The 21,769-nt window shown below is 42.9% G+C and overlaps 1 protein-coding gene across 2 annotated transcripts in view; it reads left to right on the plus strand.

Moving 5' to 3' along the window:
• The window catches only part of MCM9 (minichromosome maintenance 9 homologous recombination repair factor), a 113,147-nt gene that overhangs the window by 88,176 nt on the left and 3,202 nt on the right, over positions 1-21,769 (plus strand). The window contains exon 13 of one of the 2 annotated variants that reach the window (XR_012508649.1): positions 11,305-11,453. Coding sequence is in view for 1 of the 2 variants with exons in the window: in XM_074368428.1 (XP_074224529.1) it covers positions 342-456 (115 nt within the window). In the remaining variant the exon portion in view is untranslated. Of the gene's footprint in view, positions 1-341; positions 1,222-11,304; positions 11,454-21,769 lie in introns of those variants that run through there. The other variant, XM_074368428.1, reaches the window with a different exon arrangement.

The following is a 21,769-nucleotide window of genomic DNA, read 5'->3' on the forward strand; positions in this document are numbered from 1 at the left end:
GAACCCTGGTATATTTTAGAGTGTGTTTGGCACCATCCCGAAGGTAGTGATGAATAAACAGTCTGCTGGGAAAATACCGTAGTATTACAACTGGTGGTGGGGGTGAACACACTTCTGTTTTCAAGTCTGCCCTACACCACGGCATCCCCCGGGCTGAGGAGGGTGGTGAATTGAGGAAAACAGAGAAGCTTGAAAATGCGGATATTCCGCCACCTGCTCTGAGACCGCAGGGAATTTCACAGCCGGGACAGACGCAGCGGCTGGTGCCAGGGGACTGAAAATGAAAGTGAGTTGTGGATTTTTCTCTTTTCATTCAGCTTTTTTCCTTAATGTTCTTCCAGGCTCCGTGGCCTTTCAAGAATCATCAAATGCCTTTCCTTTGAAGTGAACACCACAAGGAATCAAAGTCTCATTTCCTGGAAATACAGGGCTGGACAGCAGCCATCCCTCAAATGAGCCCCCACGGAGAAGACTTGGAGCCGCGAGCTCCCAACTCAGGTTTCTGGCGGCTGCACGTTAAACCCCGCTGGCGGGCCGCGGAGGTCATGGGTGACTTTCTCCTTGCCGTCAAGCGTCCGTTGAGCCTACACTTCCTGTCATTGTCATCCTGGATCGTGCATGACTCATTCCTTCTCAGCCCATTTCCTCCCTCACAGATTTCCAACTCAGTTGTGGAAAAGTACCATACATGTATGTCCCTGCATTCAAGAAGACACGCTAACGGGAGGAGGGTGGAGGAACTGTGGTGGAGTGGCAACACCAGGGGTCAAATAAAATAGGGCAGCAAATCGGAAAGTGGGGTAGTGGCCGCTGTTGGAGCAGAGGAGGTTAGGCAGACTGGCCAGCATCACCACTTAATAATGGTTTATGTTTTCCCTTGAAAGTTCATTTGCATACCTGAGGCGGCCCAGGGTTGTGGTGGGAGGAAGAAGAGCTCTGCTACCAGATAAATACAGGTAGGAATCCTGCCTCTATATAAGGCTCTGTGATACTGGATGAGTTTCTTCACCCTCAGATCAGGGATAATTCTTGGATTGAGAAATGGTTGGTACACAGAAGCGCTCACTACACTGTAGAGCTACTAACAAAAATAACGTAGCTGTGTGTCCAGCAGCGACTGGCCTGATGCTCACTTTGATGGGGGCGAGTAAAGAGGAAAGGCAGCCAGGAAGCTAGCAGGACCCTGGCAGGAGCAGCATTAAACTCACGTTAGCTACTTGATTTGCTTTTGTTGTCCTTATCACATCCTCACCATCATTTCCCCCAACTTCAAGTCAAATGGTGACCCAAAGAGATGACAAGACAAAATAATGTCAAGAATCGTGGGGGAGTTGAAATATTTGCCCTGCTGGCAGGCTCACAAACGACCCAACCACAGTTTCACTGATGCTGGCAGAAGCAGCAGATTCCTGGTCAAAGACCAAGGACAGTATTACTCACAGCACAGGAGGCGGCATGAGCTTCGTGTGCTCATAGCTTCTCCTGCAGCCCCAAGTCCTCGGAGTGCGGGGGGTGATGCACGGGCAAGCACAGGTGGACACTCTGCACACAGCAGGTTTAGGTCACAGCTGAGGAAGTGTGAGCTCAGAAAACCCAGGCTTAAAAAACCTGCCCAACCTCTGTTCCAGAGATAGACATTAATTATCTTTATCATCCTTGCCAGAAAATAAATCTGCCCTCTACCCTGCAAAGACACTATCTCTATTCTCCAAGGCTGTTTTGTATATGGTATCCTTGAAAAGACAGTCTGGGACAAGAGTTGTCATAAGACATGTGGAAACAACACAGAGAATTACCCACCCCACCCCACCCCTGGCAAATAAGACACAGCCAGAAGCAGAACTCAAAAAAAGACACAGGTGGGATGTCTTTTAAAAATGTATTTATTTAAGCAATAACACTGATAACCTCACCTAGAATCTTAAGTAACAAAGCTCTCAACTGCCTGGGAAGAAGGGAGACATGCCCACTGCTCTCGTCTCTGCTAGTGTGGAAGCTGCCGCCTGCACCTGCTCACAGCGCCTCAGCCGTGGGGCTCAGGGCCGCCTCACCCTGTCGTGGCCGAAGAGTCTCCAGTGATGTTTTGCTTCATGCAATTTCCAATAAGCCTGGAAATGGGATGTTAGCCCAATGAAAAGAAATGCATTCGGGATTTTTATTCTAGTTAATTAAAAGGAAAGAAAGAAATCCTTTAGAACTTTCCTTGGGCTTTATGAGATTAAAAATGGTATCGGAAAAAGAAGTCCTTCAGAGGCCACAGGTGGAGACTATGGAATCCTGAGATTTGTCCAGATGAATCTTACTAACATGCCTACGTGAGGTTAGGCCTGGTTCTCCTAAGGACTTGAGGCCCTGGGACACACCCCACCAAAGAGCTCCTGGCATTCGGATCCCACCTCGGAGCACACCCTCAGGAGTCTAAAAGCTGAACCATCTTGAGAACCTTCCACCCTCATTTGGAGGCATAGCCCTGCCTCCATTTTCAGACCATGTGGAATCTTGTATCCTAAGTTTTGGTTCAAAAAATATTTTCATTAATTGCGGCAAAAGGAAGTAATTGTCCTAGTAAGGAATTCGGGGACTGCCTTGTTTGAGAGTTTGGTGACAGAGCGGCCAAGGTGGGTGGGGGCGAGAAGTGGGTGACTCGGTTTGTGTCCGCCTGCCTCCACTTCCAGAGAAGGATGCGGGGACCCAGACCTGGTCATTGGCCCTGCCTCTTCCTTCTCCCTTGCCTTTCACCTCTAATCAGTCACGAAGTGCTGTTGGTGCTCCTAAGCCTTTTTTTTTTCAGATCTGCCCACAATCTCTTTATTCTTTCCTCAGAAGTTCTCTCTTTTTTATTCCTTTATGGTCTTACTCGTTTACCTATTTAAAAAATCCGTCAGAAATTTTTCATTTTTTTGTTGCATCCTGTGAGGTAGAAATCATATTGGATTTTTCTCAAGCTCCCAAGAAGAGTTGGCAAAGCTTCCTTCCTACCCCCTAACAACTCCCCACCCCACCCACAGCACACCCAAGATATGCACACGTGCACATGTTGGGGAAGCGACCTTTACTTTCATTTCACACGGATTCTTTCTGGTTGCCCAGATTCAGCTTCCTTAAGTCATCTCTAGGTGTCATCCAAGAGGAGCCTCTCCAGGCTGGATTTTCAGTACAGACAGAGGCTGACCTAAGGGAAACTGGGATGCTGGGGGGTCCTGCTCTCCCTGAGTCAGTGCGGAGCCCCAGCCACGGCCCTGTGAGCCGCACTCACGGCAGAGGGGAGCTCCCCTCCCCCCGCTTTCCCATCCCCAGCGAAGCAGAATTGCCTTCTGTGATTTTACATGAAATCTGCCAGCAAGAGCTGCCTGAGAGAATAGACAATAGAGCTCTCTGTATCACTGCAGGGAAGGGGGACAAAAATGCTGACACTTCAGTGATTACATCCGGGATCCGCAGTTCCCCCGGGGCATCCCAAAGATCACGGATAGATGAGACCTTAACCTTTTCTTCAGAGCTTAAATTAGCCTTTCAAATATCTAAAAGGTTAGAGAATATATCATTTAATTGGAGGGAAACATCTTCCTTCTCCATTCCCATAAAGCACTGATATGTGTGTGTGTGTGTGTGTGTGTGTACCTGTGTGTGTGTTTTACTTTGCATTTTTTGCACAGACTTTGCAATGCTTGAAGCTGCAAATAGCCATAGGCTTTCTGTCCTCTACATAAGATGGCCACAACTTAACAACAGTTATTTTAAATATTCTGTTTTGGTGGGGAGGGTATGGCTCAGAGGTAGAGAGCATGCTTAGCATGCATGAAGTCCTGGGTTCAATCCCTAGTACCTCCATTAACAATAAACAAACAAACAAACAAATGTAATTACCTCCTCTCCCCTCCAAAGAACAAAACAATTAAAATGTTGAATATTCTGTTTCAGTAGCAGGACTCAGCACAGTGCCTTACAAAATACTGTTGGAATACTGAATAAATGACTGATTTTATGGCTTTATCCACACTGGAATTTTGCTAATGAATATGGATACACAGAAAACCCATTTCATAAATATTCCGTAACTCTTAGTAAAACAGAAATTCCAATAACGCCTCCCAGGCAGTCTAGCAGGGATCTCACTTGTCAGCAGAAGTGAACCATATGGTCCCTGCCCTAAGGCCCCATGTTACGCAAATGTAACCGCTTTGCACATGCACAGCAGATTTGTTTCCTCATCAGCCGTGAGAAGCTGTATTTTAAACAACTGGAACAAAATTTTATTTGTCAAATGTCAGGAACAAAGTGCATTTTTGTCAGTCAGTCATCTTGTTTATAATCAATCCAGTTTCCTGAATACTTGAAAAGTCAGTCATCTGGCTGTAGGTTTTTGGCTTATTTACATAAAATAATAATGCTTAAGAAAGCTCAGAAGCCACTTCAGCTATGTCTTCACAGTATGAGTCCATCAGAGGGAGGAATTAACACAAGTGGGTTTGTCAACCCTCTTAACGATGCACGTGGACCCCAGGAGTCCCCACCAACCAACCATCGGCAGTGTGGTTTGCTCACCTGTGCCACATCATAGCTCAGGTGTGCTACCTTCCAGGTTTTTAGTCCACGACTGAACCGCTGACGAGGTTCTCGGGCACAGTTCGTTGTGCTCCAGGTTAGTTTGACTAATGCCAGGTCCCAGCTTGAGCCAGCTTGATTCTGCCCTGTGTGTTGCACTGGGGGGCCAGGACCACAAGAGTCTGAATTGCATGATGGTTTTTTGACTGAGAAAGAAAGGAAGAACTTTTCATTTTTTCATATGCATCTAGGAGAAAAATTAAGATGAGACTTATCTCTCTGATATGAGTACCTTGGTCAATCTGAGAAACCAGGGGACCAGGACAGATGTTTGGAGCACATGAAAGCTGTGCTGTGGGCAAAGACCTGGCACAGTTACAGAGGACAGAGGTTGCATTACTGTGATTTCATGAGCAGCCAGCATCACAATGAGGGTTAGAATTCAGGAGAATTCTACAGGAGAGACAATATCTAGGACTCTCAGGGAAAAAAAAAATTGTGAACTGGGGAGCGGGCTGAAGCCCTTCATGAAGAGTGGGTTAAAAGCCAGTGAAACTTGAGCTATTGGTGTTATAGGGACAAACCCCAGTGTCCCTGGCCCAGTCGTCTTCTATGGTGTTGCTATCAGAGAGCAGGGACCAGCCATCTAAAACACATAAATTTTTATACTTCAATTAAAAAAAAAGCACATTAATTCTTGTCCCTACTTGTGTCTCTCAAGTGGCACTCAAAAGAAATTATGGTTTAGGATCTCCAGTCTCACTCATTACCTCCCTCTTCTACCTCTCCCCAGGCTATATTCTCACGCTGTAAGTTTACTCAGGCCTCTAGCTCCCTGCTTCCCTTTCTCAGCCTTTTCTGATGCAGGCCTTCCCTCTCAACGGTTCTCCTCACTTGGATTGATCTGATCTGAAGGATGGGTATGAATTCTGATGAGGATCGGGATGATGTGGAACAGAATGCTGAGCAGGAAACACTCGAATTTTCCTCCAGGGGGAAGGGAAGGGAAGGCTGTGAGTACTATGCATTCATAATTTTTGTCCCCATTATCCTTGACGGGACTCTAGCTGTTCCCCCAGGCCTGGGGGAACTTTAGTTCTACAAAACTGTGAAATTGAAATTTGTATTTAGTTCTCTAGCTTCCCTTTCCTACAAAATTTTCTCAGCATTCAATTGCTCATGCATTTAAAAAACACTAAGAAACGCCTCTTCTATACTAATAGTTCAGCAAGAAAGAGATATTCTAGAAAAGGAGACAGACAAGTAGGCAAATACATTCGTGGAACAAACACAATAATACAGTTATAAAATATGATATAAAAACAGTGATTGGTTTTTGCATTTCCCCTTTCTGAACATTCAATGGCTCAAATAAGGAAGAAGTTATTTCTCTCTGACATAATAGTCCAAGAGTGAGTTGTCAAGGGGTGCTGTGAGGTTATAGCAGAGACCGAGGCTTTTTCTCTCCTATGGCCCCTTCGTCTGGGTGTTGCCTGGTCCACGTGGGATAAGGTTCACCACTCTATCTGCTGGATCTTCACCCTGGCTAGCAGGAGGGGGACATGAGAAAGTGCTTCCTCTAAGGAGGTGACCTGGAACTCATTTAATCACATCTAGCTGCAAGGGAGGCTGTGAAATGCAGTCTTTCACTGGATAGCCATATGCCGCAAAAGCTTGGGTTTTGTATTCAAAGAAGGATGGATTTGGGGGAACAACTCATGGTCTCTGCTACAATTGATAACTAAGTCACTATTTCCTAAGACTGTGTGGGCCAAGTAAAATACTTTTGTTTTCAGCAGCAATAGCTCGTAACCCTGTAGTTTCCCTACACGCCTGAACATGGCCACAAGATGCAGCCAAAAGCTGGAAAAGTCACAAGATACTGAAAGGGAAGCTAGAAGGCACATTCTTCTGGTAGAGGCAGCATCAGGTATTTGCCAAATGGTTCACAGCTCTGTGCTAAGGGATCTCGGTGGCAGATACCACTTGGCTTTCCTCCCAGCAACATGTTCCACCTGCTGATGATGAAAAAAGAGAGATTCCCTGGAAGTGCTCAAGGCTTGAGAATTTATCAACTTAACAGCATTCCGTGTCCATCTACACCCATCCATGTGGGTACATGTCATCGTCAGTGGGTCTTCACAGCCCTGCCCCCCACCAGATTGCATCTTATACTTCACAGGCAACCTCGACAATGTTCTCACAACCTGGAGGAAGACATGCCCAAACTCCTATGAGAACCAAGACCTAGAGCAGTAGGAAGGGTGTGGGCCAGCTGGGTGTTCAAATTAGCGCACCTCCCCTTTCAGAAGGCTGCAACGCCAGGTGGTGATGCTGCCCTTTCCAATGGATACTTAGATGTGGTTCTCTGGACCAGAATAAAACCATGCTATTATTTTTTTTTTTATTTTCCAAAATGAAAATTGCTTTGTTGCTTTTATCTGAATTCAGAAATAATAAATGCCTGTTGTAAAAAGAATCAGACAGTGCCGAAAATTAGGAGGTAAAAACCATCCAATACAAAATACTTGGTGAATATTTTTTCCAGAATTTGTTCACTGGACAGGTATAAACATCACTGGTTGGGTTCTCTGGGAAGCAAATTCTGAGATGGTGTTTATCGTGCTGGATGTTTCTTAAGAACTATCCTTGGGTGTTAACACCGGTGGAAAGAAGCAGATAAGAGCGGAATTGGGTAGAGAGAGAACTCATGCTGTGTTGCAGGACTGAGGATGACTTCGGCTAACCTCACAGGGAGCTCTAGGGTGAAAATGAGTCGTTCTATGTTGAACTGAAATGACTGGCGTTATACTCCTGCCTCCATCAGGCCTCCCTTCTCAGGAGGGTGGGACTTTGGGAGAGGTGGCTGGGGCAACAGGTCCCTTTGAAGGAGAATCTGGGCTGTGCTTCTTCATGTCCACTGCACACATGTATGTGCAGAGTACACATACACTATAATTTTAAACAAAATGTCACCATATCATCTATATTCTTATGACATTAATATTTTTTACTTAGCAGCATAATGTAAACATTCCCCCATAACCCCAAATATGGATCACATTCATTTTTAATTACTGCAGACATTCTGTTGATCAAAGGTACGATACTTAATCAAATCCTTGTTAATGGGAATTTGAAAAACTATTTTTTTTTTTACAAATAACTCAGCTGTGAACATCCTAATGAATATATCTTTTCACACATATCTAATTACCAAAATTAAATTGCTGGTCCAAAAGGTATCCATGTTTACATTTTGAAATGTAGTGTCAAATTAGTTTCCAGAAAGCTGTACCAATTTACTTGAGCACTGAGGATAATCAACATCAATCTTCTTAATCTTTGCTAATCGCATAGGTGAAAAATAGCTCATCATTTTATTAATAACATTTACTAATTAGCAGCCAGGTTAAATGCTGTTTCATATGTTGACAGATTGTTTTTCTTCACTTATTTTTCCTTTTGTGAATTATCTATACCCATTCCTGGTACTTCTATAAGTCCTCATACTTTCAAGTCTTCTATTAGTAAGTAATATAAAAAATAGATGTTCTCTCCCTAGCCCACTTCTTAATCTCATTGAATTCAATCTCATTGAACCGCATTGAATTCTCTGTTACGGAGAAAAGTTATGAAGAAAACACCGTTGTTACGTTTCAAAACGGTCATTTTGAGGCAACTGCATCAAATTGGCCACTTTATTGGTCTCCCCCCATCAGGAACGCCCCCTGAATACTCAGACTTTCTGTTTTGGGTCCAGGGAAGCTCTGCCTCTACCTGCAATAGGAGGCCGAGCCAGGAGGCAGTGTCCTTCCCACCTCCAGCACACACAAACCTCGGGAGACCCACCAAGGCATGAGCCATGGACAGTGGAGAGTGGACAAAATAAAGCTCCAAAGAGCAGCAGCTGTGCTGGGGGTCCCACTCACCCCTACCGTGCCCCACATTCCCCTTCCCTCCCACCCAGTTACAAGGTCCAGGCTTCCTAGCTCTGTGCCAGGATTTACGAGTTATCCACTCTGTTTTTCCCTCCTGGTTTTTTTTTTTTTTTTTGAAAAACACATTTATTGAGGTATAGTTTACATACCACAAAATTCTCCCATTTTAAATGTTACACTGCAATGATTTTTTAGTAAATTTACCGAGCTATGCAACCATTGCCACAATCCAGTTTTAGAGCATCTCATCACCCCAGTAAGATCTTTTGTGTCCATTTACAATTAATTCCCATTCCTATCCCCACCCCAGGCAACCGCTCATCTACTTTCTGTCTCTGTAGAGTTGCCTTTTCTGGACAGATCAGATAATGCAATTATATACCTCTCTAGTTTTGACATTGCCCCTTATCTCTGATGAGAAATTCCAGATTTAACCTCAGCTCTGTGGAAAATGACCAAGGAGACACAGGTTCACATAGCTGGTACATGACAGAGCTCTGACTCACGTCCAAGTCTTGAGGTTCCAAATTCTTTCCACTCCCTGCTGCTTTCCTGATCTGGATCCATTTCCAATGTCGAATGGAAAATTCAGTGACAGCCTTTCAAAAAAGCCTCCAAGGTCACTTCTGTGTCTGCACACTGAGCTCGTGAGTCTTCTCAGCCACCAGAGGGTGCCCCAAAGATCTAGCTTTGAATTGGCCTTTGCTTGTCCCAGTTGGGCATCTTGGGAAAAAGAATGTGAATTGTGACCTGAGCGGGATATTTCCTGGTGGGATTTTCCTTACAATAAATACTTTTCCTCTCTGGGTAACTGCAAATAGCGATGGAGAATAAAAGCTAGGAAATGTTTTTGGTGCACATTGGAAGTTTCTTTCTGGGCTTCTCAGACCAGGATTTCTTTCCTTTTCTTTTTTCTTTTTTTTTTTAAATATAATAAAAAGGGAAACTACAGACCCAAACTTGGTTTGGGAAGCTGATAAAGTGTTCTTTAGTTATGACAATCCAGCATGCCAGCTGTCAGGTAATCATAATATTAAGGTGATTTTGTTCATCTTTTGCATTTAACATAACTAAATCAATTCTTTGAGGAAAGGGAAATGGAAACACGTTTTAAAATTGTTATCCAAATCCTGTATCTGTATAGCTAGAGTTAACTGAATAATAATTCAGTATGACAACTGAATTTATCTTTTGAGAAATAATTTTATTGTGATATCTCCCCAGCTATCTAGATTAAAAATGGCTGAACTCAGTTGTCAATTTTGACTTTAAGAGGAGCTCAGCATCGTAGTCTCCAGAATTCAGAGGGTGTATGTTCCTCCTGGCTTCCCTCCACTGAATGTCTCCTACCCCTCCCTCCATCCTGGATGGATGGATGGATGGGGGCTGCTCAACAGACAGGATGGGAGCTCCTGGGGGGATCTTCAGAGGAACTTAATGATGAATTTGCTGAGCACCACAGCTGCTCATTGTCAAAGTCACTGTTGCTGTGTGTCTGATGGTACTATGTCCCTGTCCCCTCCAGGGGCTACATGATCCCCAGACTCCTAGCTACAGCTGTGGAACCAGCATTAGACCAGAGTCACAAGACACAGGTTTAGGACTGCATCTTCCCATACCTAGCTGTGTGTCACTTCCTCCCTGTATCTCATTTTTTAAATCTGTAAAATGGCAATAATAATATTTGTCTTAACCACCCTCCACCTCACAGAGTTGTTTCAAGGAACAAATAGGAGAGACTCCTGGACAAATACAAAGTATGGTTAGTATAGAATTGCACCTGTGTAAGAAAGAGAGGCTGAGGCAAAGACTCAAGGACAGAGAAAGAGAAGAAAGAAGAGGGGAGGGAGGGCAAGAGGGAGGGCAGAAAAGCCACAACTCTTCTGCAGTCTCACGAAGACACCTCTCCCCAGAAAATAATTCATTCCTGTTTTAGGAGATGATTTTACCAATATTAGTCAAGCATCAGAACTTTAAAACATTTTAATAGCTTTCTTGGAGAATTAATTTGCTTTTAAAATATGAATGTCCCAATCAAATCCCAGGATGGGATAGTGCCAGTCAAAACCTTTAATTAACTGGAATGGGAGGCTGAGCACTGACTTACGTAAGTGGGAAGATGTGTGTTTTATACCTGTCTTTCTCTTGACAACTAAGCCATTTGTGAAAACCCTGCCTTTAAGTGATAATAGTGAAAGGAGGGCACTTTGAATTTCCCAAAGTGACAAACCTTCAAGTACTTCCAAAGCATCTAATTCTATGCGATGAATTGATATGCTAATGAGGAAGCAAAGCATTCTGGTCACCTCAGTTTGGTCCCTGCTACCTGAGGAAGGCAGCGTTTTTGCCATGGGTTTACATCCCCAAATGGCAAGCCATTAAAACTTGGGCCACCTGATGCTCCCTGACTACAAAAGACTGTGTCTATGTAACATGATAAACCATGATGTTGAAATAGCACTTTTTTATTGTGGTAAAACATACATTACATAAAATTTACCATTTTAACCGTTTTTAAGTGTACGATTCATCGGCATTAAGTATTCTCACAGTGTTGTGTAAACATCATCACTATCCATCTCCAGAACTGCTTCATCATCCCAATGGAAACTCTATACCATTCAATAGTAACTCTCCATCCCCCACCCAGGCCCTGGTAACCAAGAAATACGACTTTTATAAGTATATTCATTTAGTGCGTCTTGGGGTGAGAAAGCCACTTTACAAAAAGGAAAGGTAGGGGAGGTGAAAAATGGCAAAACTCTACCAGAGTCATTATAGTGAAAATCATAAATCTGTCCATCTTTTCCTAACACAGAATGAACCTCAGAATCGGCCAGTGATGTAAAATGTCTCAGCAAATAAAGGTGACCCAGTCCTGGCCATGTCTGCTGAGCACTGAGGACGGCCCCACAAAGTAAGGAAGTCACAGTCTCCTGAGGACCCAGAAGGATCCAGGCACAACTGGTAGGTGTGGGCATATGCCTGGGGTCAGCAAGGGGGCAAGGCCACAGTCGCAACCAAAAAATTCACGCTAATCATCTGAACTCTGCACGTTTTTACAAAGCTAGACATGGAACACCTACCAAAAGGGACATTGCTCTGCAGTTTGAAACACCTACACGATTACCTCTTCAATCAAATTCAACCTCCAAACCAACCACAATTTATACAGACTTAGAGTTATGACTCAAGCTACTTTCCAAACCAAAATGTGAGCACATATAGAAAAACAACAGTAAGGAAGATATTCATTGGCAAAAGTGATCTATCTTACATTTGGACTCAGAGCAAAGTCTCTTCTTTTGTGCTTCACTTATAGCCTGAGGCACTTACCTCTAACTGGCCCCTTTCCAGGCCCGGGCTGCTTCTGAGAGTACATGGATTTCCTTGTGGGGGAAATACACACACAGAAAGCCTTTCTAGTCTCCCTCCCCACAAGGCGCTTTGCTAATGTGTGCCAGAACATTCTTGAAAGGGGAAAAAAGGAAACGGAGAAAGAAGTGTGCTGTGTAAAGAAGAGAGTCTGCCTTTGGGCACGCTGGCAGAGCCGCCCGTGAATCTGTAACCTAGTTAAGAGAACCAGAGACCCTTGATGGCGCCTGTGCCTCCTGTCAGAACAGAGAACGTTCATTGGAACCCCTGCTCTGTGCCCGGCACTGTGCTGCGCTCTTCCTATGGATAATCTTATTTGCTCAGCACGACTGCCCAATAAGCTAGGAACCATTTTTATAAATGTTACCTAGACTGAGGACACTGAGGCTTTAAAGACTTGAAGCAACTTGAGCAGATTCACACAGCAAATAAGCGGTTGAGCCAGATTTTGAACCCTAAGTGATCTCACTCTAGGAGCCTCCCTGAAGTAAATTACACTGACTGCATTCATGCAAAATCACTGAAAGATAAAAATGTTTACTTATATTTTACAGATGAGAAAACTGGAGATTAGAGGAGTTAATTCATTGGCCCAAGGTTGCAGCTATTATGTGATTGCATAGAGAATCAGGCCTGCTGCTTTGGGCCCTCAAGCCCTTGTTCTTTCCATTAAACACACGTGTCTTGTTCCCCGAGGCCACTTGAAAAACAGGAGGGAAATTGAATTGACGCAGATCAAGAGGAGTTTAGTGGCAGTTTATCACTCCCACCAACCGCGCACTTCTAGGGAGACTCCAGGATCCGACAGATCTTTGTGTACATTCCCTGCCTCTCCCGGCCGCCTCCTGAAGCCACTTGACACAGATTAGATAATCAGGGTTCAGTTACTGAAGGGAATGAAAACAATACGAATTGTAGAGTTTGCTTACATGCTTTCTGGCACTGATAGGAACCACCAACCAACAGATGTTGTCGGTCCAGATGAAAGAACAGAGAACATGTGATAATAAATTTACAAGCATTGTATGGAATGTTGAAGTGCTATTAGCCTTAAGCATTTGTTTTTATTCTCTCAGGCAAAGCAACTCCATCCAACTAAACTGTAATTTAGGACAGGAGCGTTTCTGTACAGTCTGTGAAGTTCATGCAGACTTAGAGTTATGACTCAAGCTACTTTCCAAACCAAAATGTGAGGCCAAATTTGGACTGAGAAAAAAAAAGCTATAAATATATATATTTAAAATTTTTATCCTAGAATGTTAATTTTTATCCATGTGACTGTTAGGAGAGAAGAATTGTTATAATTATCTGAAAATGAGCATTACTCTTAGGGAGCTGGTCAGCCGATAATTATGGAAAACTTGCGTTCAGTAAGTTTTAAAGATACCCTTTGGTGATACCATTCAAAATGAGCAACTACTTTGGCAAACGTGAACAGTCAATGCTTATTTACCTGTTTTCTTTAAATTATTTTTAAATTTCCTCTCTCTTTCTTCTTTAATTTTTAATTGAGATATAATTGAAACATAACATCATCTTAGTTTCAGGTGTACAACATGATTTGATATATTTATATATATTGTGAAATCATCTCCACACTAAGCCCAGTTAACATCCACATCACCGCGCATAGTTATGAATTTTTTTTCTTGTGATGAGAACTTTTAAGAATTACTCTTCTAGCAACTTTCAAATAAACAATACAGTAGCTCTTATTTCAGACTGAGATCAAAAGACCAAGAACAGGATGTTGAGAAAGCAAGTTGGTGGCCCAGACTGGATTGGAAAAGATAGTCCTAGAAGAGGGGCCTCAGAGCTGGAAGCCCAGCATCCTTTTCCTTCTTTCTCTGTTTATCAGGGGCAAGAAAAGACAGGAAACTGAAAGCTTAGAATTCAGCAGGGCAGCCAGAGCAGTAAGCAGACAGCACTGAAAGCACATCCTTATCAGAAGCTGCTGTAAGGAAATGCCTTCTCATCACACGTGTCACCTAAGCCGGCCGTTTCCAATTGTCGTTCCCCTGAAAGTTTCTGCTGGTCTTACTCGGGGAGCCGGTCCCTCTGGGGTAAGAGGGAAATGAAGACACCCAAAAGTGGGTCAGAGATCTGCCCAAGCCTGCTTGCTTCGTGTGGCCATTCTTTTGTTTTCTGGTTTATCTTCATTTTTTCCTGCCCCTCTCTTTCTTTTAGACTCTCAAGTTTGTGTTCTTTTTCGAGAGCTCTTGTAATACTTTATTTTATTTATTTATTTTTTGAAGCATTGTTGAATGACAGTATCATATCGTTTTGCTTTTTTTCTCTTGTTTTATGAGGGGGAGGTGATTAGGTTTATTTATTTATTTATATTTGGAGGAGGTACTGGGGATTGAACCCAGGACCTTGTGCATGCTAAGCACGCACTCTACCACTTGAGCTATACCCTCCCCCTGACAATATTATATCGATTTCACATGTACAACATGGTGATTCAATATTTTTCTAGCTTATACTCCATTTAAAGTTCTTATAAAATATTGGTTGTATTCCCTGTACCATACAATATATCCTTGTGGCTGACTTATTTTATACATAGTAGTGTACCTTTTAATCCCCTACCCCAATCTTGCCCCTTCCCTGCTGGTAACCACTAGTTTGTTCTCTATATCTGTGAGCCCATTTATTTTTTGTTATATTCGTTCATTTGTTTTATTTTTTAGATTCCATATGTAAGTGATAACATATAGAATTTGTCTTTCTCTGTCTATTTCACTCAACATAATGCCCTCCAGTTCCACACACACTTGTGCTTCTGAAACTGCTCACTCAGATATTGCCCACAATGTCGTCTCCATCTCATTCTTTCCCTCTGACATTCTGCTCTATTTGACTGTGCTGGTCACTGTTTTACTCTTCAGTGCAGGTGGAACCCCAAAGCATATGCCAGGAAACTCCTTCCCAAGGCTGGCCTTTAGAGAGAATACCAACAGTCACTGGTCAAGGTCAGGGCCAGGAAGTCAGATTGTCGGAATAGAGAAAGTGAAAGGACAAGTGGAAATCTGGAAACAACAGGAGCTCAGACTCACCGGAGGCACGCACGCACTGGGACAAGTCAGTGCCCAAGGTGGAGTAGCTAGGAACAAGAGGGAGTCCTGTGCCAGCACAGTGCACAGTGCGGGTGGGGATGGGGCCAGAGTGGTGCTATAGACAGGACCCCAACTAAAAGGCCCGTAGCTCTAGCTGGTAGGGCTGAAGGGCTTTGAACCTAGGGGCTGAGGCTCCGGGCCCACCACTGTGGTTCTTGGGATGATGGGAGCCCTGCTGAGAGAGACAGGGGGCAGTTCTCAGACCAAATCCTGCCCTCAGAACATGCCTTTTCCTTGTTTCTGTTCTTATGTTCACTATTGTCTCATCCCACCCCTTTGACCTTTGGCCTTATTTATCTTCATTATCTCCCTTCATCCTAACTTCATCTTTTGGTTTTCTCTGTAGATCCTCTCTGCCTACAGAGTTCCTGCCTTCCCCATTCACCGTGTTCTAGGGCCTCTGCACACCTTATCTGCAGCCCTGTTTGGTACCTACATTCTAATTCGCTGTCTTGAACAGCCTTGCAGACCATGCTCGTGAATGTTCCGCTGTCACTTTTCGGGCTCGCCCGGACAGTCAGCTCTCACGGCAGAGGCTTCTAACAGGGGTGCCACCGGCGGACTGAAATAAGGAACCACTCTCCTCCCAACCTCTTGATTCAAGCTATGGTGTTTTTCTGGTCCGTGTTCTGGAGGCTTATGGTCCTTTTAACTCTGAATACAATCTCTGTATTGGACTCAGCACCTCTCAAGGGATTCTAACTGCCAGAGAATCGCTGGACCTTGCAGTCACTCACCCTGAGGATGCCGAGCAGGGGCAGTTAGTTATGGTCTGGCGCTGGTCAAGGTCACCTACCCAGCAGTCCCCGCCCACTGGGTACCTATGAGCACTTTATTTCTTTGCTCGGCTATGTCTTGAACTCACCACTGGGGCATTCAGACTGGTCAGGTCTCATTTATCCTAAATCCCCTGACCCCTTCTTGTTTGCCTAACATGGCACTTTAGAGTTTCTTTGTCCCCTTCTGGCATCAACTCATTTCTATGTAATTCTTTTAGCACAGAGGTCTAAAAAGGTTTCATAAATTTTCACTTTGAAAACTATGCAAGAAACATTACTTTTAAGACACCAGGGAAAATCTTCCAAAAAGAGTGACATTAATTCTAGCTGATATTTATCTGGCCTTTGATGTAGAAGGAAGACCGTCTTGTTCGCCTAGTGCAAACAATGCTTTCTCCATCTCTGTTCGTTTTCAATAAGCTTGAATTCCCTTGTGGCTTCTTATTTGCCTTAATATCCAAACTTAAGAAAGGTTTGTGATTTTGAAATGCAGAGTCTTTCTGAGAACTGGATGAAGATATTATAGTTTTACAACTTGTCCTAGAAGCTAAAAGATTACAAGAACGTTAAATCTGGAGTTGTATGGGTTGGTGCACTTTGCAATGGATGGTGACCAGCATTGAAAAGATATTTATGGCTCACTGAATTATTTTGATACCAGTAAAAATTACCTTGGGAGTCTCTAATACATTAAAATTATTCTGTCTTCTATTTCTCACTAATCATAGGCCTCAAAAGTTTACAATTCAAATGCTGTAAGCTTTGATGTATGCGCATTGGAGTTAATGCATGGTTTACATTTGTCTTATATGTTAATTCATCTATAAAAATATGTATAATATTGTTTTCCATGTTTTAAAATTCTATCTAAACATAGCATACTACATAAATCCGCTTGGAACTTGCCTTTTTTTCTTTTTTTTTTTTTTTGTCTTAACATTCTTTGAAGATTTAGTCTATCAATTCATGTAACTCCAGTTTATTTACTGAAATTTCTGTATTCTTTTGTACGAATAGACCTCAAATTATTTATCCATATTTCCTGTTGATGAATATTTAGATTGTTTTCACATTTCTCACCATCACAAACAGTGTTGCAATGAACATCTCTGAAGATGTTTTCTTGTGCAGTTTTGTGAGGATTATTTAGGGTATATACCTAAATATATAGGAAAGCTTTTGATTACACATTACAGAAAAGCAATAAAGATTTCATTATCAACATTGTCAACAAAGGACCCAACCACTTGCCATCCTTCTACTTCTGCTACCTTAGTATGATGGCTTTGGTCCTCTTGCTTGTTACCACATGTTCACAAAATGGCTTCTACAACTCCAGGCATCACAGTCTCATTCTAGTGTCCCAAACAGAGGAAAAAAAGTATGTGGAAAAGAGGGTTTTTTTTTGCAGGAAAAACCTTCCTGTGTTTCTAGGGGTAGGCTGCTTCTGACTTAGGATGAAGAAATATTAGAGGAATAAAGAGGACCCCTATCCCTCCCTCCACCCCCACCCCCACCACCTTCAGAGACTCTCATGTTCTAGCAGCCAGGAGTTCTTCATCAGACTTCCCTTTATATCGCATTGGCTACAATGGGGTTGCAACCCCTTGGTGTCAAGGAAATGGGAAAGCATCTCTGACAAAAGGTTATGGGTGCTTATGATTGGCCTCAACCAGACATGATTCATACACCAAGCCTAAGAATGTGGCTGCCCTAAATATATTGGGGTTCAGTAAACAAGGAAGAAGAGTAGAAAGTCTCATTTTTAGATAGTTAGCATCCATTTCCATGCTTTCAAAGAGGCTGTACAGTTGACATCCCAAGAGCAGTGTACAAGCATTCCTGTTGTGCCATATCTTTGGCAAGACTTTGTATTATTAAAATTTTAGCTTTCTTGAGGTGTAACTGACAAATAAAATTGTAAGATATTTAAAGTGTATATCATAATGATTTGATACACGTGTACATTGTAAAAGGATTTCTCCCTTTTAGTTAATTAACATATCAATTGCCTCACATAGTTATCTCTTTTTTTTGATGAGAACATTTAAGTTTGACTCTCTTAGCAAATTTCAATTATATAGTATAGTATTATCAACTATATAGTAGTTCAGTTATATAGTATAATATTATCAACCGTAGTTCCCATGTTTTACATTAGATCCTCAGGCCTTATTCGTATTTATGACTGAAGGTTTGTACTCTCTTACCAACTTCTCCCTATTTCCCCACCCCTAGTCCTAGCAACCACTTTCTACTATTTCTATGAGATTTGACTTTTTATTTTTAAGATTCCACATATAAGTGATACCATGCAGTACTTGTCTTGCTCCATCTGATTTATTTCACTTAATATAGTGCCCTCCACCTTCATCCATGCTGTCACAAATGACAGGCTTTCCTTCTTCCTCGTGGCAGAATAATATCCCAATGTATAGATATACCACATTTTTATACATTCATTCGTTGATGGGCACTTAAGTTACTCCCAAATCCTGGCTGTTCTGAATAATATTAAAGTGAACCTGGGAGTGCAGATATCTCTTCAAGATCCAGTTTGCATTTCCTTTGGATGTACACCCAGAAGTGGGATTGCTGGATCATAGAGTAGTTCTGTTTTTAATTTTTTGAGGAACCTCCATACTGTTTGCATAGTGGCTGCACCAATTTACATTCCCACCAACAGTGCACAAGGGTTCCCTTTTCCCCACTTGTTGTCTTATGTCTTTTTTTAATAGCCATTCTGACAGGTATGAGGAGATGTCTCATGGTGTTTTTGATTTGCATTTTCCTGATGATTAGTGATGTTGAGCCCCTTTTCATGTACCTGTCAGTCTTTTGCATAGCTTCTTTGGAAAAATGTCTATTCAGATCTTCTGCCCATTTTTAATCAGATTTTTTGTGGTTTTTTTTGTTTGTTTTTTTACTGTTGAGTTGTATGAGTTCTTTATATATCATTGGATATATTTTGGAAAAAAGAAAACTTTAAATAAATTCACAGATAACAGATCACAATCGAGACACTGACATTGCTGGGAAGCAATATTTGCTTTAATGGCATTTGCTGATGTTTGGAGCAGCCAGGCTCTCCTGCCCGGTGTCCCTGCCAGGTGGTATGTCACATAGAAGGGAAAAGGCATCTGGCCAGGGTGTGTCAGTTGTTACATTCCCGGATACTTAATGTTGCTACATTCTCTATCCTTGGCATATTCATCAGCACCATTTCCTCCTCTTTTCCTTCAGCAGCTAGTTCCTTTAGGCTCCAAGCCTGTTATTAAAAAGGAATGAATTATCCCCAATGTGTTTCAACCCTGAGGGAAGTCAGAATCCCCTCTCTACAGACTTTTTCATCACTAGCCTTATAATTCACTCCCTCCTCTCAGGGTTCTTGGCATCAAGTCTTGAAGGAATTCTTCAGGTCAGGACAAAAAGCACGTGTTAAACAAGCACCACGTGGAGAACAGGTCGGGTACAAGGATGAATAAGGCATCACTGCCAGCTGAATTGTGTGCCCACAAAATTCATATTATTTCAGTAAAATGGAATAAAGGTCATCTGCTAAGAGGCTGGGGAGCAGTGGGTGTCAGGATACAGTGTCTGGAACACGGTTCTTGCTCAATAAATGTGTGTTGACTAAATGCTGAATAAGAGTTTTTAAAAAATTGGAATAAACACTCTTGGTCATTGGCTAGGAAGTAAGCCATGAAAGAATATAAGAAGAAAAGAATACTTGGACAGCCCTGGAGGTTCAAGTGAGGTTAGGTAGCATGAAACTATTGTGGTAAAGCCAACTGGCAACCCAAGAGTCCTAGAGAAGAAAGAAAATGGTGGGCTTGAGAAGGAAGAAATAACATAGGGAGGCATTGTGGGAGGTTAGTAAAAGCATAATAGAAAAAGCCAGTCATGGGACCAGGCTGGCTAACAAGGGAAATGAAGCAAGGAGGGAAATGAAACCAGCCTGTGAGAAAGAGAAAGGTTGAGGGACTAAAGCTCCCCTCCACGGAAGTTTCTCTCTACTGGCTCCTTCCCGTCACCATACAGATTTGCCGTTATTTCTGTCATCTTTAAACAAAACAAAACAAAGCACTACTCTTAACCTCAATTCCCCTGCCAGCTACCGCCCCATTTCTCTGCTCTACTTTGCAGAGGATGCCCTTAAAAGAGCCTCTTCTACTTACTGTCTTGGATTTCCCTCTGCCTGTTCTCTCCTAAACCCGCTCCAGGGAGGCTTCTCTCCGCTGGCACTCCACTGAAACCACTCTGGTCAAGGTCATCAGTAACCTCCATTTTGCTAATCAGAGTGATCAATTCTCAGTTCTCATTTTACCGGCATCATCAGCAGCATTAGATACAGCTGATCACTTTCTCCTGCTTAACACACTTCTTTACTTGGCTTCTAGGGCACCGTGTCCTTGGTTTTTCTCCCACCTCTCTGGCTCCTCCTTCCTCCCCCTTTTTTGCTGGTCCTCCTCTTCCCCCGACCTGTTAACCTTGGGGTTCCTAAAGTTGAATCCTTGTTCTTCTTTTTGCTGTCTAAATTCACTCCTTGGCATTACTATCCTGTCCCAAGGCTTTAAATGCCATCTATGCCTCCCAAAAATACATCTCCAGGCCAGAACTGTCTCCTACAATTCAGACCCATACATCCGTCTCAACGTAATAGATATCTCAAGCTCAATTTGTTCAGAACCTTCTGATTGTCCCACCTTTCCTTTCCCCTGCATCTCCCCCATCTGTAGTTTTTGCTTCTCAATTGATGTCAAAGCCATCCTTCCATTTGTTCAAACCAAAAGCCTGAGTGTCAGCCTTTCTCTGACACTGCACATCCAGTCAGTTGGCACCTCCTGTAGGTGCTTTCAAAATATATCTAGAATCCAACCATTTCTCACTGCATCCACTGCTGCTCCTCTGAGCTGTCACATTTCACCTGGGTAACAGACTAGAATGCCTAAGTTTGCCTTGCTTGCACCTTTTCACTTCCCATCAGCTCCCCACCAACTCAGTCTATTCTCAACATAGCAGTCAAACTGTCCTTTTAAAAGTACATTAGATCCTACACTCTTCTCTTCAAAAACCTTTAATAGCTTTCCATCACACTCAGAGTAAAAGCTAAAGTCCCCCCAGTCACCTACAACATCTACAATCTACTCTGGAGTCACCTGGCTAAGCTCACCTCTACTGCTCTCCCCATCTCTCAGTTTCTCTGCTCTGCCCACTAGGCTCCTAGCTCTTCCCAGGACACCCCCAGCCTGCTCCTTATTTCGAGTCTTTGCAGTGGCTATTCCACGGCCTCAAACGCTTTTCTCCCAGATGCTGCAGGCTGAAGGCTGACCCCTCACCTCATTCATGTCTTTGCTCCAATATCAACGTTTGATTTAAAATCACACCAGTGGTGTGCTGGCAGATGTTTATCAGCTGTCTGTTGGGGAAAAAAGAAGCTGCACTTTGTAGGATTTGCAAATTTCCATGGTGCAAATATTTGGCGGTCTCAAGTTACCAACATGATGTCACTGAATTGATATTGCTGAACACGGAGTTGGGGAAGAGATGCCACAACCAGCTCTCAGGAGCTGATTATCCAGAGCACATTACTTATCATCATGTCTATTGTTTATTATCTGCCTCCTCTCTACCACACCCCCAGGGATTTTTGTTGTTTGGTCCATTGATGGAAGAACAATGCCTAGCACAGAGTAGTTAACAACATTTAATGTGTTGTTAAATTAATGAATTTTCCTAATAAGGGTGCTCTATTCAGAGCTGGTAATAATGATTGAGTAGGAGAATGTTCAGGGCAGAGAGCTGTGGTCAGGCTGAAGATCTGAGTAGACAGGACAGGGGTGGCCATACCTCAGTATGGGCTGAAGTGGAATGAAATGGAATCCAAGCTTTGGAAGAACATTGTGAGCTTGGGGAGTTCTGAGCAGCTGCCACCTTTATGCAGTTTTAGAACCAGCTTTCTCCTTCGCAGGAATGTCTGGAAACATGGTTAGAAACCTCTGGGATTTAT

This window comes from Camelus bactrianus, chromosome 8 (assembly GCF_048773025.1).
Source record: "Camelus bactrianus isolate YW-2024 breed Bactrian camel chromosome 8, ASM4877302v1, whole genome shotgun sequence".
NCBI classification, from domain to species: Eukaryota; Metazoa; Chordata; class Mammalia; order Artiodactyla; family Camelidae; genus Camelus; species Camelus bactrianus.